General features: G+C 42.1%; 1 protein-coding gene across 1 annotated transcript in view; it reads right to left on the bottom strand.

Moving 5' to 3' along the window:
- LOC113022710 (uncharacterized) overlaps positions 1-19,004 on the bottom strand; it is a 29,026-nt gene continuing 10,022 nt past the window's right edge. The window contains exons 2-6 of the mRNA XM_080302928.1: positions 15,561-15,772; positions 14,735-14,810; positions 14,681-14,699; positions 5,983-6,064; positions 1-597 (exon numbers count right to left, since the gene is read on the bottom strand). Of these exons, the coding sequence (XP_080159054.1) occupies positions 6,029-6,064; positions 14,681-14,699; positions 14,735-14,810; positions 15,561-15,772 (343 nt within the window). The 3' untranslated portion in view covers positions 1-597; positions 5,983-6,028. The remainder of the gene's footprint in view (positions 598-5,982; positions 6,065-14,680; positions 14,700-14,734; positions 14,811-15,560; positions 15,773-19,004) is intronic.

The raw sequence follows: 19,004 nt of genomic DNA on the forward strand, positions 1-19,004 counted from the left end.
TTACGGTTTAGATGCCTTTATTATTCTTTTATTTGGATGCAATTTCTTGTCTATCTGGGTACACTCATTAAGATTTTGGAGTTTGGCTTGTGGGTCTATTGCTCTAGGAGAAGATGCTTTTTGTGACTCCAAACAAAAGTGCTACACTTTTATAGAAAACAGTGTAAAGAAACTTAACCATGAAATATAGATTATTATTACTTTAAGCCAATAATTTGTTCAACTTAACAACACGAAAAATGTCATTCAGGACATTCTGACTAGGAAAGGAAAGAAACACATCAAACATTATAAACATTTATATTCCACCTTTATAGTCTGGTATTACAGAATTGTTGAACTATTTACTTTAAATAGGTAGTGTATACGATTGAAAAAAAAAATCATTAAGATGTTAAAGGCCCCTCACATTGGAGTGATGCAGTCTGTCCATTTCAAGAATTGCCTTCTTAAGGGTGAAGTAACTTCAAGGACAAGCTCTTCAGCTGAACCTCCATCCAGCTGCCATGACTGCTGGCTGCTGGATGGACAAATGCTGGCAAAGGTTTTCGCAGTGATGCTCCTCCTCCCTCGGCTCTCTGCTCTGCTAACCGAAAACTGCAAAAGCACAAGAAAGAGACATACATATACAATCAGACTTCTCATTAAGGATCCAGTGTTTTCAGAGCCTGAACTGTATTTCTCCCTCAAAAATACGGAGTCCTGGCTTCTGCTGCTTCACTTTTTTTTTTAGTCTTACCAAAATAAATGACCCAACTGTGAGAGTACCTCATCATTGAAAGAGGCAAAAATTCTCAAGTGTTAAATGCTCAGCTACATAAAACTTCTTTCAGCTACTTCCTTGTCACAGTAACTCACATGTTTGATTTTATACAGATGTTTGTGCCAGGTAACCTCCCTGACACAGCTCTTCCATGGATTTTTGTCTCCTTCGGGTCTCAAACCAGAGATCTTTTGAATGTGTGAACCACTACTCTGTGGAGAGTTACTCAGGAACATAACAAGGGCGTTATTTTTTAAATTATTATTACATGACAATGAATCATCCTGTAGTAGATACGCAAACAATCTGTGTACCCTTCTCTTTGTGTTGATTCATGCTCAACCATCCAGGCAAGGAAATCCAAAGAGTTGTTCATCCAGACGTAGCGTTTTCAGAAAACGCTACATCTAGATGAACAGAATCAACCCTTCTGTTTGTTTCACGCCAAATGATACTTCATATGCATTACTAAGCTCTGCCAGTCACGTCTTTTTAAGCCTGTCACTTGCACAAATCTTATTCTCAAGTGACCCAGCAGCACAGCACGTAAGCCTCCAGCAGGTGCTGTGTCACCGAGGCCTGGTCGATATACAGTAGCTGAAGGGAGAAAACATCGACTGTCAGCTGACTAAACTACAAGAGCTAACATCCGTCTGTAACAATGCTGTCCAAATCCCCAATCAGCAATCACTTGTTATGGTTCTTTTTGTGTCAAAACACTCCCTCATTACACGACTGGACAAAAAGGTTGATGGCTTTCTCATTTGTAAAACAGGTCTCTAACCAGATGGAAATTCTAACCAAATGCAAATTTGCTCTGCTTATTCTGGCCAAGTTTCGACAGCGTCCCAATCCCTCTTAAGCTTCTTGTTGACCGCGTCTGCCAACTTTGTGTACACAATTGGCTCCTCAGCTATCCCAACTGCATTGTTAATGTCTGCCCTTTTGTACTGCTCAATTCCACCAGAATAAACAGAATCGCACGTGCAAAATTATTTTCCAACACAGATAATTAGCTGAAGAAACAATCCCGACTATGAATAATAACGTGCCTCGGTAACATTATAACTTTTAAGCATGGGAAAAGGAGGAATTTGAATGCCAAGGGAAATGAGCTTATCAAATAAAGCTTGAAAATGTGCAGTGAATGAAATGAGTCAATCATTTTAATGTGAGATGGGAGCCCTGAGGAGAATAAATAAGCAATCGTCACATCACGCAGGGAGAACAAATGAGCATGGTACACAATTAGGCAGGGTCACATTCTGCTAGAGCTGTGAGCGTGGGATGGGCTAATGAGCTGTGTGAGGGAGTGTGTGTCTGTCTGTTTGTGTGAATGTGAAGAGAAAGAAGAAGCAGGAGATGAAATACTAAAAATAAATAAATAAAAATGTTGATGCACAGCGCTCAAAATTCTGATGTGCACACCAAGACAGCCAGACACAAGCGGCAAGTCAGGGGAGAGACAAAGATAAAAGTAAAAGGAGCTGGTGGAGAAACGGGTGGGCTATCAGTTGACTTGGCATCTGGGCAAAGTAGATGTGCAGGTAGACAGAGCAATGGGCAGGTACAGCAGCCAAACAGACAAAAAGAAGAGAAGTGCCTCAGAAGGACCACGGCGCGCCTTTCAAAGGCGACTCATAGTTATTAACTATTCAATCACATAAAGGAGAGCTGAAGGCGTGAAAGGTTGCGGACCGAAGCACTTTTGCTTCAGTGCATTAAGAGCCTGGTCCAGCACTCGGGCTGCGTGAAAGAGAAATAGATTGCCTCCCAGGAAGATGACTGCTCAAAGGAGCTGGATTTTTCTCCTTAATAACAGCAATCTGCTGTGAAAATCTAATCCCAAGTACCATTTACACTGAATCTAGATAACTTCTGCTCGAAAAGCGCACAATATGAATTTTTCATTCCCTGATATACAAATAAACAGAACAAGCCCCCCATCAATCAGGGGACGCTCTCAAAGTAAGTGAACTGGAATAGCAAATTGTTAATGAATACCGCGCTGCTAGAAATGCACATTTTAAAATAGCACTGCGAGTACATTGTACTGTGCTGAAATGAAAATGCAACTCTTCTAAAGAGTGTAAAACACATTTGATTGTACAGAAATGGGGGGTACGTGACCTTTCTGGTCATAAAAACAGAAAATCTTAAGTGAAATTCTTGCAGTGTTGATAACCATATACAAAAAACAAGCCAAGCGTGGATACTGTCCCTCAATTGAAGTAATAGCTCCGTCTCTGCCATTAAAGTCAGATATGGATGCACCCTTTACCCCCCCTTCCTCTCCTCCTCGCTGGCCTAATTCCCCCTCCTCAGTGGTGGATAAGAGGGATCAGAAATGCATCCATATGCATGGCAAACTATCTGTAGAGGGGATGTTAGGTCTCAGCCTGGCCAGCTTTCTGAAAGTACTGGTAATGACACTTAATGAAAGCTAGGGAGCTGGAGTATGAGAGGGAAAGCCTTTCACCAGCCCCCCACCCTGCATCCAGACCAGGCCTTCAGACGCCATAAATAAACAAACATGCTGCGTGAGAATAGATGTGCTATTTTCCCAGCTTCTCCCATGCCATTCCATCCCTTATTTATCTATGTATTATTATTCCCTGTATTTCTGCTTTGCTTTTAAGACCAGCTCTGTAATCCCGGCTCCCCGCAGGCATTCTGAATGGCCCGAAACATTAGCTGGACTTTGCTCCAGTAACCCCGCAGCCCCTAATGGGCTCAGTTTTGCATTTGTACTCTCCTGCTCTCCACAAATACGCACAAATGCACAGCTGTCCAACCTAAACTCAGTCAAGGTTCTGATGTGTCATACATCTCCTCACATTACTAATCACTCTACTTACTCTACCTTCCCTAATGGATTGGCAAAAACCCCCTTCTAGCCCTAGTTAAGCTGTCATCTTTTTAATTGTACTAGATGGCATTCAAAGTAGTGCTTGTGGCTCATGTGATACATTTGATATGGAGGAGTGGAGAAGAGATGGATAGAGAGGGCACTCTGCAGTGATGCCCGTGTAGAGGAGGGCGGTGGGGTTCAAAGTAAACACAAGGAATGAAGGGATAGAGAGGCTCTTCTTAGCACAAGCCCCTAATCAGTACAGTCAACACATAGCAGATTGGGTTCACATCTTTCTCCCCTCCCTCTGTCCTTCCATCACCAAAAACGTATCCCCTGAATCAGCCCCAATTTCCCTGCTTTCAATTTGAGAGGATGTCAGATAAGAATGTGTTGCAGGCAAATACCGGGCAACACAGACCTGGCTTACTTTGAAGCAAGGTGATATTGGTTGAGAAAAATGAAATGAGGCTTCATCTGGGAGATACCATTCCAGCACCAAATAACTATTTCCCAAGCAACACATAAAATTCATATTATATTTAGGGAATAACCCAAGTTTCCATGGTGATAGCTGAGTGACATGTTTACTTAAAGCCTCCTATGGGGTCCTGGGGAACACTAAGAGCGACCAACACTCATCTGTCTGTCTGGCAAGAGGAGAGAATGTCCTTGGGTTAGTTGTGGGGGAAAAGTTTGCCAACTCTGGAGGCTCAAACTGCATCAGGAATGTGAGACCTCTTCCGCCGCCTTTCCATGTCCTCTGATCACCACCTGTCCCTTTGCCACTCTTAACATTTCCCAGCTACAAATGTGTCTTCAGTGTTAACAAGCTTTAGCCATCAGTCAAGGCTGGGCCACACAAGTGAGGTGCACACAAAGTGGGTAGAGGGGTAGATTAGTGGAGTGGGGGGAGTGCTAAACATGGCTGTATGTAAAGGAGAGCCCCCGCTCTGAGACGGAGACAGAAATATGTTGGGGCTGCATTAGCAGCAGGACCCAGAGGCACCACCCATGGGGGAGGCAGACTTCAAACACTGTTGTGCAGGCTGTTCTGGGCTCTCGGGCTGCTGATTTCACAGCCGGGAAAAACACAGACCATTAGTCACACCAACACACTGAGGCCTATGCTAATCCCAGAACAAGAAAAAATCAACATGACAGCCAATAAAATCTGGGGAGTTATACAGCATCTTTGTTTTTCAGTTTGTGTGATGTGCTGGTGAGTGTTTCTATTGACCCACGTTTCAGATGAGCCACTCCAGGAACACTCGTGCTCCATCTGAAAGCTTGCTTCTTTGTCACTGACACCGTCTCTGGAGTCAACCGGAGCAAAAGCAGAGAGGGGCTTGTATAGATTTGCTGCCCCTCATTTTGAAGAGAAATGGGGTCTTTGCAAGGAGTATCATTTTCAGCCGGTCGTGGGCTGTCTCACATTTGAGTTTGCAATGTCTTGGTTGTCAGCTCAGAGAGAGGATGTAGAGGAAAGGAAGCACACTAACTTGCGGAGGGATATTCTGGCAGGGGTGGTGCTCAGACAACCATACCAACAACTTTTGCTCAAGTTTTTAATGGAAAACACTAAAAGGTCTTGTTTGTCGGTGAAGCAAATCAGGTGTCAGCTGATATCATGCTGCTGAACTCTATTTACTGCAATACCTGTTATATAGAGTATCAGCTAAAGTGTAGCTCAACACCAGGCTCACCGTATGACCTCTTCTGATTTATTTCTGTTTCACATACTGAAGCTGCAATATCTGGCGTAAAAAGGCTATTTAAGGTAGTTCGATTAAGTGTTTACTTTATATGCTCGTAGTTACCGATCCTTCACAGCTTAAGCCAAATCAAAATCACCTCTTTTTCTTTACATCTATATCAAATTTAAACCCAGTAAGAATAGACTGTTATGTAGATACCATATTGACCCAACTGTTTAATGCTTTATGGGGGAGGGAGTGAAAAGTGGAGCTGGCCTTCATTTCTAGAGAAAGTTCACATTTTATATAATGTCAGAAGTTTCCAAGACAAAATAAGTACAATTATTCAGAAGTATTGGAATTTAAAAAAAAAAGAACAAAAAGAAAAAACCCCCAATGAGATTTCAAACTGGGGCCTTTCTTCTGTGAAGTTTGCATGGATTCTCTCTAGGGACCCAGGCTTTCTCCTACATTTCAAAGGAAGCTTAGGTTAATTGGTGATTCTAAATTGGCCATAGGTGTGAGTGTGAATGGTCATCTGTTGGCCCTGCTACAGAATGGAAACCTCTTCAGGTTGTCGCCGACCTCTTGCCTTGCGGCAACTAGGATGAGCTCCAGCCTCCTGCGACCCTGAATTTGATAAGCAGAAGGAAACAGATGGATAGATGTACCTAGGTCTTCTCCTCTGCTGTCTTCTCATTGAGCGTAGCTTTGACCTCAATTTGCCGATTCCCCGCCCTCTTGCAGGTGAACCTGTAAACACAAAGAAAAAGGTGCACTGATTTTCTGTTTCAACTGAGAATAAACCACATAAATATAACTTTCCTATCTCTACTTTCTCTCTCTTGGCGTAGACTAGTTCTTTGCTCCTTTAGTTTCAGTGCCAGCTTTTCATTTGTTTGCCTGCAGCAACGTTGGGATGCGATAAAATGTGCATTAGCTATTGTTGGGATAAAAACCAATTACTACGAAAGTTCAGAAAGATCTTAAGAGTAGGAGTGTTTAATAAAGAAGACTTGGTTAAATTTCAGGACTGACTGGGTGACAGTGGAAAGCTTCTTGTGGACACGAGAACAGTCTAATGCAACACAAAACCTCTACCTTGTACTGGGACTGAGACAGAGGAAGCGAGAGATGGGGAGTAAAGGACAAAGGCAGTAGGAGGCAAGTAAAATATAAAAATCCCAAGGAGCTGTTTGAATAGCAGTGATGCTGCTCTGCAGTACCCTTGGTTTTTTTTTTTTTGGTTTTTTTCCCCAGACTCAAGCCTGTGAAGTCTTATAAATAAGGCACAAAGAGGCACAAAGGAGCATTTAGAAAAACTGGTTATGATGTGGACTGAGAAGACCTACAGTGATAAGAGTGACATTAAGGGCATAGCTGAGTCTGGGAGATGCTATCATTACCTTTATTAAAATGACACACAACTCCCACACTGCCAGCAGTGCAGCAACCAGACCTGGCCTGGTCGCTGCACTGCATGTTTAAAACTGCAAGACCCAAATCAATGCGAGAGAATAATGAATAAAAATTATCAACAAAAAACTAGTACAGCAACAGACTTTAACTGAGTGCAAGTGTCATGTTTTTATAGCAGGATTAACAAGAGAATGCTGGTATACAAAATAAACTAACATTAGTAGTAATTTGGTGTTGTGCACAGGGAACACAATGAAGCACGAGCATGTCTCAAGGGCCATCAACTCTTTAATGCTTTTGCACCAACACACTGACTCCTTTAGCACACGGATAATAACCATTTTTAAAGTAATGTTAATACTTCTTTATTATTTTAAACTGATATATACACAGCTATTTTTTTTTTTTAATCTGCAAACCCAGGGCGTGGAGCTCGACTGAGTTTTCCAAGGTTTCAGAAAGAAGGATCCTGTCCGAGTTACCGTCAATACTGGACAATCCCTCTCCACCATCTCTCTCATGTTGCACAGCACCTTAAACAAAAGAACTCATTTAACCACAATGCATCACAGAACGCCACGAGAAATCACTCCTATTTGCGGCCATTGAACTTTATAAATCCTCCTCCTTTTCACTTGTATTAGTCGATACTCAACATAGCACTGTTTTGACTTTGAAATGTTTGAATAGTTCTTTATTTAAGCATCTGTAAGAAAACATTTTCTTTCTTCTGTGATTAAATGAGTATTCTGATTGAATCTGATTAATGAATGTCACACATTAGTTGGCATTTTAAACTATGATCCTAGTTTTGACTTCCTTTAAAGACTTCTTTTGTTATAATAGCCTTTAATAGACTTTAAGGCAAAAATCTATCCACAGCCTGTCAGTAGCCATCCTGATGTGTCACTCATTTGCCGAGCTTCAGCCTCCGCATCATCATCTCCTGCTATTCAGAGAGTCAGTGGCTGTGAGCACACCAGCGCCATCACAATGACCTTTCCACAAGCCCAGGGAGCACGCAAAGCAGAGGAAAGGCAATAAAAGTAATGAAAGAAGCAAAGGCAATTAAAGTGGTATGTGTGAGGGGAGTGTGGCGGAGATGAGCCTAACTGGAGGCGGGCCTGGAATCAACTACAGCTCTATATCCCCCGTAATCCCTATGTGATCGCAGAGCAACCCTGGTGTGCTCCCAGTCTGATCATCCTCTTGCAGCATTCACCAGCTAATCCGTGAAAAAGGACAGCCGTGCACATACACGCCACATGCACACACATTAAAGTCACAACATGTATGCACATACCATTGACGTAACTGTTACAGTCTGACACAATATGCACTAAACAAAGTAAGGAAGCTGTTAAAAATATATTACCCAAACACACACACACACACACACACACACACACGTTTAGTTGTACTGTAGAAAATGAGTTGCTCTCTCTCCCGCCCTCTGCGGCACAGTGCTTCCTCACGGCCAGTGAGAATCATTAATGCCCTTCCTCTGATGCTGCCACACAACCAACAGCAATTATTTCTAAAAGCAAAAAGTGAAAACAGCTAACACACAAATGTACACAGCACATAATCATTATTTTGTTGTTGTTGTTGTTGTTGGGCTGGCTGTGTGGGGTTGACGAGGTGGCAGAAGCTTGGACTTAATTTTCTCTAACGGAGTTTACTGACCGCAAAATGACAAGGATGCTTTTGCTAAACTAATTAAGAGGCTGCAGAGCTGCTTTTACCATGTGACATTGACAGCACTTAAGGAAGCTGACGCCAGGCCTTCCAGATAAGCCGGAGATGTGCTCCTGGCTCAGGACTCGGCGCACACGCGCACGCACGCACACACGCACACACACACACACGTGGAGGAAATAAAATACATGCGTCTAAAATCATGCATGGAGTCACCAACATGGATATAAAGAATGGCACTGAAGAGCAAAGAGCAAGTAACAATGTGTACAACAAAAAAAAGTCCAGACCAAAACAAATATAAAACTAACAAAACAAATACAAATGCAGCACTGAGGTCTCCGGTGGACTGAAACCATGCGCTCTTCAGCTGTTAATGTGGGGGGGGAAAAAAACCATTTAATACTACTGCTCATTTACGCCTTGAGCCCAGAAAAAGACCTCATTATCTTATCAGCTTTAGGAATACACAGAAGGGCAAAGCTACGATTCTCCCCTTTTCTTGACAACAGAATCTGATCTTGCCTGCAGTGTACAATTAGTGAACAGAGTGACCTGTGGAGGCCTACTTGAAACAGGCTGTGCGGTCCGCGCTAATGACCAAAATGCTCTGCAAGGGGCTGGCATCGTGCCCCTCCATCAGCTCTGGCCATCTTAAAAAGATACCGCTGTTGAGAGAAACGAGACGAGACTCCTTTTCTTTGCTATTATAAAGCACTCACATCATTGCTGTGCTTGGGGCTCGTAGGGCACTGGCAGCTCAAGGTGCTGCTTAAAGAAGGGAGAGCTGGTGTGTAACTAGACCTGATCAGTATCAGCTGTGGTCCTGGCTGCTTGGATGCTGAGAGCAGTTCTGGGCGAGTGCGATTGCTCTGAATCGTCATGTTAGAGTCAGCTGGTGGTCTGTATTTTGATCACCTCTTTAGTTTTAAGCTAGCCCTCTCCTGCTGGCCTTCGCTCTCAGCTGGAAAATCCTTTGCTGCAGATGAGACGTAACACGGGGAAGACTCGACACCCCACGATTCTTCTCTGCCTCTCACTCAGACAGGCCAATTTATAAGGTACATCTTAAACTCCAATGCAATCACACAACAGCTTCCGCATTAATTTTACTAAGCCAAGGTGAATATGGTTACCACATGAAAGGTTTATTCATTTTAAGCTCCAGTGTATGAATAGAATAGAATATTGTCATTGCACATGTACAACAAAAATATGGGTGCTCCATGCCAACTGTGCAGGAATAAATTATAAATAATAAAACTGCAGGAATAGATAACAAACAGGAAAAATAGAAATAGAGGAATATATACAAAACTAGAGAAAGGCAGGGTATCCAAAAGTTGTTCTAGATTTCTCAAAATTAAGCCTGTCTTGAAATTATAAAAGCCATCCTCCAAGCAGAGAATGACTAAGATAAGCAGACTCAAAATTGGGTTTGTCTCTTCCTAAATTGGATCATTTGATTAAAAAAAAGAAAAAATTAAAAAAAACAAAAACAAAAAAAAAACCTGGAACAAAAGGAAAGATTTACATTTTCAGAGGTACATTTTTGTGGCTCTGCTTTGTACCTTTGCTTGCAGCTGAACCATACCAACCTCTGGATGGCACTCTGCAGCTCTATGACACACTCCCGGAGACTTCTTACATTCCTCTACCAGCTACAGAAAGAGATAATGGATGGCTGTCAGTTACGCACCTCTGTCCTCATCTCCCCTAATCAGCTCTCTCATCTCATGGAGCCAGAATCCCGGAGTTTCACAAAGGACTAAGTTTTACAGTCACGTTCCATCTTAACTCTGTGGCGAACATTTTAAGCGCATAGGTGGGCAGATGAAAGATACCCCTTATATGCATGAAAGAGATCAAATTGGGATTAAGGAGATTAATTTCTGATGGTAATTGAGAGAAAAACTTTTTCATCAGATTTATCCAACTTTCCAAAAGATGTCAAATGTGGTGTGATTTAATTTGCTAACAGATGAATGGTTGGTAAATTGCTGTGCTTCAGGCTTGTGTCCCTTTGGTTGGTGTTAAATCATATATCGTCAAATTTCATGACTTCAGAAAATCTGACTCATTTCTCTTGGCTTCCTCTGGGGTTAAAAAATAATTACTAGTTTTGAAACACAAATTCAGACTGAAACTAATTCAATTTGGGAGCATGGCTGGAGGGTGACTGTGAGTGGTGTATAAATGGTTCTAGCTAGGCTTCAATCAGAAGACGAGCATGGGGAAACAATCCCCCTTCAGAGATCACAAAACGACCTTGGAAATCAAACAGTGCAGACACTCGGATGCGACCGTATGGCTCGCCATATGGTGAACGTCATCAATGGATAAACACATAAATACAGACAACATTGTTTGTCACAAAAGTGGTAAATTGTCAGGACTGTCTCTTTATGTTTGCAAGCAATTAGATTCACAGATGGCGTTGGAGTTGGGACGTTGTCTGAAGCTGCGATTTGCTGCCAATACTGCAACAAGATCAGCTAAGTCATGTTACTGCAAAGTGGAAGTGAAGTAGCAGTCCACATAAAGTTACAGAGCAGGCCGACAAGCGCTGAGGCGTATAGTGTGTAAAAGTCAACAATGCTCTGAGTTCGGAACATTCTCTGCCATCAACATCAGCGCAAAAACTGTAAGCCAGGAGCTTCACGGCAGACTTTTCCATGGCTGAGGAGCTCCTCTATGTGTAATAAGTAGATCCAGTTCTTTTGTCCATATAGTGCTTATCCTGTACCATTGAAGCCTCATATTGTTCCAGTAAACAGACACTACATGCAAATCAAACAGCTCAATTCCAAATCATTTAGTTTTTAACTTAAAATAAAAGAACAGGCCATGAACCTGCTTTTTAATTAGATGTCAAGTTTTTTTTGTTTTTTTTTAATAAAAATGTTTAACTCTTAAACAGCTAATGAAATATTTCTGGCAAACCCCTTTAAATAATGTCTGCATTTCAATTATGTCTTGGTTGTTTGATTTAAAAATACTACGGTACTCTTAAGTCCTAGTAGATGTACCAATGGCAGGAATTTTAAAATCCTGTGTCGCTTCATTCTGAAGTCATTACATTCATAAGACTTTCAGAAAACTTGACCTATGATGTTAAGGTTGAGGTCATTGAGATTCACACTCCTCTGAGACTTAGTAGATAGACCTATTGTCCTAGATGACTTGCTTCTCAGGTTATCACAAACTTGGGTGTCCATGCTGCCTCCCTGCTCACTGGATGCGATTTGCTTCCCACATGTCGCACCAAAGCTGACGGCTGGATAACTTTGGAGGGGCTCCAAATGCCTAGTTAACGTGTTATTACCAGGTCATACGTTAATCGATGGTATCCTGCACGGTCATTGTTTTTTTGCCTGGAAGTTGAGAAAAGTTTATTTCGGTTCCTGCTCGCTTTATGTTGCTAACAGTTATTTCACCTGCAGCCACGTAAAGTCACCAATGTCATTAACTTTCTTCTGTGGCTACTCGCCTCGTTGTTGTGACTTGGTTCCAGTTTGGATGCAGCTTTAGCAAACAAAAACTTCATAACTCCAGTAAGACAGCACATAAAGTCACTGTCTTCTTCATTTGTCCCTCTGTCCCATTTTAGTGATTATTCTGACCCGTTATTCCTGTTGCCTGGCTTGTTTTCAGTACATAAGTACATCCTTTAAATTTAGAAACAGCATTTGGATTAAAATGATTTAAAGTAATTGTGTACTGTATGTGGAAATATCACAAGGAACTGGAAAAAACTGGGGGGGGAAAATGCACACATTACTGAAAGGAAACCCAAAGCTAAACACCGCAAAGGAGGAGTGATTCAAATCCTCGGTTCAAAAGCCAATATTGCCACAATTAATGGAGCAGAAGAGGAAAAAGATTTAAATCCTGATAAGATTCAAGCAGATAAAACATGCACAGCCAAACCAACTGTGTGTTTACAGAGCAGTACACTGAGACACTTGCTTCAATCAATATATTGATGCTTTGTAATAGGCTCTAAATGACTCAGGCTCAAGACTGCTGGGCAGCAAACCTCACAGCTTCTGCTTCTGCACTTGATTTCGGCACAGACATAAAAGACTACCTGAAATTGCTTTGAAATACTAAACATTGTCAAACAGCAAATTACAAAAAAAAAAAAAAGTTTGTTGACTCAAATTACAAAAATGCCAGTGGCAGAGTGGAAGTGTCAAAGACTGTCCCATAACACACTGCAAGTTGATTTGATTCCCATGAGTGCCATACTGAACTGTGATTGGTTCTCTGTCAAACTGATGATACATTGATCCTTAACTGTCATGCACATAGGATGAGATTATTTGCTCAATCATTCAAAGTGTGTCTGACAAAGGTTCTCCATGATAGACTAGCAACAAGTCCAGCCTGTACCCCACCTGTTGCCCTATGACAGTGGGTACAGGCTCCACCAATTAAGAAAATCGATGGATGAAAGGTTAACATTAAACATGTGCTATTTCCCTGCCTGAAGACAAACTTGAGTGTGTTCTAGTTGCTTAGGTATATTGTCTTTCACTGAAGTTTCTTTGTGCTTGGTCCCTAAAAAGGATACGACAAGATGCTTCTAATGTGAGCTTAATAAACATTGATTGCAGTGATCCCAGACTGTAAACACTAAACAGTATATGAAAGCAGCTGCACAGTTTATTTTGTTATACCAAAAGGAAGGTAGACAAACATTAGGACGTCTCCATTTTTATACACAGGAGATCAATATTTTCACTGGATAAGTACAAATGATCCCTGGGAATTAAATAAAACATCATTTCACCAGAACTGGAAATGCAAGCTGGAACCTGCACGTTCTGTGAGCCTTACTGGAAATTAATATGATGGAGCAAAAACATTTTAAGCAGGAATGTGACCATAACTCTTAGGGTTAGGGCAACAGCCATGTACACAAAAAAAACCTAAAGACAATAATTTCTTTTTAACAGTAAGCCCAACTTTACTCAATACTGACAAATCAAGATCTTAAAATTAACTTCGTTCACGCATCTCTTAATTGATTTCTTCTCTATTGAGCCCAACCACAGGAATTAAGTGCTGTAAGTATGTCGTGCATGGAACTAAATCAATACAGCGCAGTGTGTGTGTGTGTGTGTGTGTGTGCGTGTGACTGAAACAGACAATGTTTTAACATTTATTGAGTCTTTTTTAAATAACTCTGCCCATAATGATATTGTGTACCAGATGTGTGCTATTTTTTTGATGATCATGTGTCACCGGAGGCTGAATTAAAAAAGTATGTGCAAGTGCTCTGACCAGGATCTCTTCACCAGGTGAAGAAATGGATTAAATATAAGAGAGTATGCAAACTCAGTGGCCTCTCTCCCTCCAACACGAGGACCACAGAGACAATTTAGAGCCCTTAAAAACCCACAGAGACTAATTTTGAGGAAAAAGGCTAGTGAGCCTTCTGCAAAGCCCATTTCTGTTTTCAGCTTTACTTCTAGATTTCCTATGAGATATCATTTAGCTATGGAGGAGTTTAGAAAGCACTTCTATCACAATATGCTGTGTCACTGACCGTGTACGCAAGTGTCAGGAGCTACTGGTGGTGAAGGATACTCTGGGAAAAGCCTGGAGCTTTTCCAATGCTCACCTCCCTGTCTTCCATTGACAAGCGAGGTGAAGTAACAGCTAATCGATGGCTAGTGAATTCCCTGTGCACCCCCCTCGCCGAGCTGATCAATATTACTGGCAATTAGAATCCCCTATCTGCATGGCTGCAGGGACCTTGGGGTGGCTCACCAGCCCACAAACACCCAATTTAGTCCTCAGCCTATCACTTAATTACTAAATCCTTCTTAATGCCTATTGGCAGGTGGCGAGCATACTCACAGCAGCCCCGGTCGGTTGATTGAACACGAGACCTTTGGCAAGGTGCTGGTTAAGATGCTCGTGTCCCGCTTCAGCTGGACAGTTAAACATCTGATTTCACACGGGGCTTCCAACCCTAAATGATCCGCCTATTGAGTGACTGGCCCACACACATACATGGATGGTTTGGAATGGGATGAATGGTGGTGGGTGTGGGGGGAATGGGGAATATTATGAGTCACAGTGGTAGCACAACAGTCTGCCACAGATCCGTGAGATCCACAGCAGAAACCTCAAGTACTTTACAGTAAGATCATTTCCTCCTGTTTTTCTTACTAAGTAGGAATAAAATAAGATATAAATGAAATGTAATCTCAAGATAATACTGCATGAAATACAGCATACCTGCAGCTTCACAGTTAATGCCCTGGAGCTACTCAGTTGTCATAACTTCTGCCAGCTCCTCTTGTGGCTGCTGATGCTGACAACAAAGACCTCTCCCACCTGTCATGCAAATCCCTGTTTAGATGTACATCTACAAAAGAAATGTATACAAAAATTAATGTATAGAACCTTTCACTCAAACACATATCCTAGATAAACATTTGTCATTGCTGGAAACCTTTTCGTGGATAACACTTAAAAAGGTGGTTTCCAAAGTCTTTACAAAAAATTCACTGACCTGTTTTAAACAGACCCCCAACCTGGTGCATTTACCTTTTGAAATAATTCAGTATCTGTTTGACCACAGCTTCAGTGTCTTTATTTGCATATATATTTCTTTTTCCATGTGCACCATTGCATTGGGAGGATAGGCATATTTTGTATATACGAAGAATGCATTACCTAAAAAAGGCCCCAACTGAAACTCATGGGACATTTGTGAGAAACATTCAGGTGAATGTTTCTCACAAAATATTAAAACCAGGGTTGGAGACAAGCTGAGTGGACACAAAACTTATCACTGTCATTCGCTTCCCTTATCCCCAAGTCCCCAGCTTCTAACATGATCAATCATCCTCTCTGTTTCAATGTCTTTGTCATTACTTTATTTGGGAGTTTAATAGCTTCTTTTAAAGAAAAACCTCTCCACTAAGACAGGATAGTAAGTTATTGATATAAATAAGTTACAGAAGATTCTAGAACAACATGAAATGTGATGTGTCACAGCTGACCTAAACACATAAGCATACTGCCTTGGACCACTGCAGATTTGACACAAACTACTGGGAACTATATGACAACATTTTCTCAAACAGAAATGAGCTGCACTGCCTTTCCTGACCTGGGTCTTTGCAGGGGTCTTGTCTGAGCTTCTGTGCAAACCTCAGTGGGTTGACAGTAGAATATGTTGTGCCACTGTGTGTTGCATCAATGGAGTACTCCCAATCAGGCCTCTTTGCTTTTGCTACTGTGCATGCACAGCTCTTTTCTATAGAAACGCTACTGTCTTCAACAGATCCATGAGTCTGCTCCCTCATTCCATCCACTGCACTCCTGCGGAGGAAGTGAGAGGACATAATGAGTATAGTGTGTCAGAGTGCATGTGTGTGAGTTAATTGCTCAATTCATTTGGAGGTAAGGTGCCCAGTTGGTACCTGCCTCACTGGTTAGGCTATTGCTCCTTGTGCTAACCCTCTCATCTAGAACTGTTACCTCCATTTGACTGCACTGCCCCTTAACAGGACCTCTGCCTGCAGCCGATCCCCTTTTCTCTTTAAGGTGCCTGAGCAAATGTAACCTCTTACAATTTTTGAGGATAGAAAGTAGTTCGATAAGAAGCTCTTCTTTTTTTGGCAAATGTCAGTCTACCTGCCAGACAGCTGTCTTTACCTGAATCTGGACACTTCCACTCAGGTGGCCCTGCGTTTGCACGATGCGTACTCCACTGCTGGATGCCTTGAGCACACCTCTGGGGGAGAGCCTGCGTACACATGCACGCACACACACACACACACACACACACACAAACACAAGGAGCTGTCACTTTCCTGTCACATAACCATGGAAATGGCCTGAGGTGAAGTGAGGACAGGTGCCCTGAGCTTTACAAATTCTCTTGAAGGACAGAGCAGAGGAGCGCCTTCCTTCTTCCACCCCCAAGCTATCTCCACACCTGCTGAACTGCACTCACTCAGTTACCTGCCCCTAATTTGGTATTTCCACAAAGATGACATATGTATCAGGCAGAGCAGGAAATGTCCTGGGCAGGGAGAGAACAGCTTTCTGACAGGTGTCACCTCCAATCTGCACAGGCCTGCTTCTGATGTGTTAACTATTCAATTAACCATCACATCACACTGAGTGGGTGCCAGCACCTAATTACCTATGAGACCCTTGCCTGTGAATGGGCTGAAATACGTGTGTGCGTGTGTGTGTATGACAGGTCACATATCATGTTACTGTTAACCACCTCATGATTCACATAGAATATATGTAGATTTTTTTTACGTGTGTGTGTGTGTGTGTGTGTGTGTGTGTGTGTGTGTGTGTGTGTGTGTATACTCCTTTCCATCCTTGGTTGCTTCCCAGCCTCATCATCGTTACACCTCTTAGCACCAACTAAATACTGCAAGAAAAGAGCCTTTTTGCTCAGAGTAAAATATGAGTGCAAACATTAAATGAAAATAAAAACAGTATCATTTAGCCCGTGTATTAAAATTACTCCTGTCGTGTGGCCCCTTCATCTCACACCATTAAAATAACGAGGTGTCACCGAGCTCTGCTTCCATAGCTCCGATGTTGACACCCATCAAGACAAATCTATATTTCATGGCCACTTACAGATGTATAAATAGCCAAATGAGGTGTGCTAACCATCTATAAAATGGCACTAAAAGGTTGCCAGAGGATGGCGAGTGTCATGAGGCAGTTGCGCTGGTAATCAATCTGAGGTGAGAGGAGAGGAAAGGGAAGAAGAGGAGAGGAATGGGCTGCACTGCATGGCTATGAGCAGAGGTGCAAGGCGGCGCAACAAGCAGGGCAGTAAATCACATCTGCACGGTACGCTCGCCCCACTGACACACAGCCACTTCAACTGACACGGGGCTTGCTCGACAGCCTGATGGATCACCACACTACACTCCATTAAAGGCAAACGGGCACGACGAGCACTGACACAACAAACAATTAGTCACTGCTGTGGGCATGGTCTTAAAATGCTGAGGGCCTTTCCCAGTGATGGGCACAAACCACCCTTATTTGGCATGGAAGAGCATTAAGTCCTTGTTATTGTAATACTAATAAAATAGAAGTGTTGGAATACGGTATAAAAATGATAATTGATAATTATACAGTCATTCAAATGCTTTACAGTAGAAACAAAGAACTGGACTGTTAAAAGGAACTCTGAATATATGGATACTACAAAAGGAAACCAGACACAATATAGATATTACATCTATGGTACAGAGGATATGTTAAAGGAGGTACTGGAAGCAGCTATTAGAAGATGGATAGATGATAATAAAAGGACAGACACGGTGAGCAGCAATACTCAGATAGGCTGTGGGGTTTGAACTATACTCAGTTGGTACTTAAGGACTTCAAGTCTTGCCAAGCAAATATCTCCCACAACATTACATGACCACAAACAACTTGAACTGTTGATACAAGGCAGGATGGATCCATGCTGGTGTCTCACCCAGCACCTGAATCTCACAGCAGAGAATGAAACTTATCAACCCAATCTTCTATTGCCCAACTTTGGTTAGCCCATTCAAATTGTAGCCACACTTTGTTTGTAGTTAACAAGAGTGTCACCCAGTGTGGTCTTCCGCTGCTGTAGCCCATCTACAATATTTAAAGGTTTGACATTCATAGATGCTCTTCTGCATTCCTTAGTTGTGACAAGTGGTTATTTGAGTTACTACTACAGCAGCTTGAAGCAGCCTGGCCATTCTCCTCCTATCTCTGACATCAACAAGGCATTTTCCCCCAGAGAAGTGCTGCTCACTCGCTATTTTCTCTTTTCACACCATTAAACTCAAGAGATGGTCGTGTGGGAAAATCCCAGCAGATGAGTACTTTCTGTAATACCCAGACCGTCTGGCTTCAACAACCACACCAAATGTTTAAAATCACTTAAATCATCTTTCTTTCCCATTCTGATGCTCAGTGTTGACCATGTCTACATGCCTAAATGCACAGAGTTGCAGCCATATGAGTGTCTGTGTTAATAAGCAATTGAAACAGGTACATTAGGTATATCCAGCACTCCTTGTTAAAAATCTTCTTTTATATTTTGTTATCATCACAACTGTTTAACTGTGTTGGATTCATATGAAAACAAAGGAACAATGTTTCAGTATTCTTAATAAGGTCTTGCATTTGACGGAGATATCCGGATACTCTTCTTACAAGAAGAGTCTGTTTATTAGGCTTGTAGGTTAGAAGAAAATGACTGTGAATGTAAGTATGTGAGAAGCTGCAGTTCCACACTTCAATCACAGATGGAGGTGAGCTCCAGATTAGACCTATAGCCACCTCGACCTTCTCTCCTACTGGTCTCTACCATCATCTTTCTCCCTCAGCATGACGTTCCACTTTAGACCATCCATGCGCTGAGATGATGCCTCCTCGTTGTCTCGCTACAGGCTTGTGTATGTGCAGATACTCCTACAGTAGATAAAGCCAGTGATGCATACAAATGTATGCACAGAAAACCTGCAGTTCAGTCTCCATCTCTCATATATTTTCAGCGCATGCAGTTTAAGTTGTCACTTATAAA

The sequence above is a fragment of the Astatotilapia calliptera genome, chromosome 1 (genome assembly GCF_964374335.1).
Source record: "Astatotilapia calliptera chromosome 1, fAstCal68.1, whole genome shotgun sequence".
NCBI classification, from domain to species: domain Eukaryota; kingdom Metazoa; phylum Chordata; class Actinopteri; order Cichliformes; family Cichlidae; genus Astatotilapia; species Astatotilapia calliptera.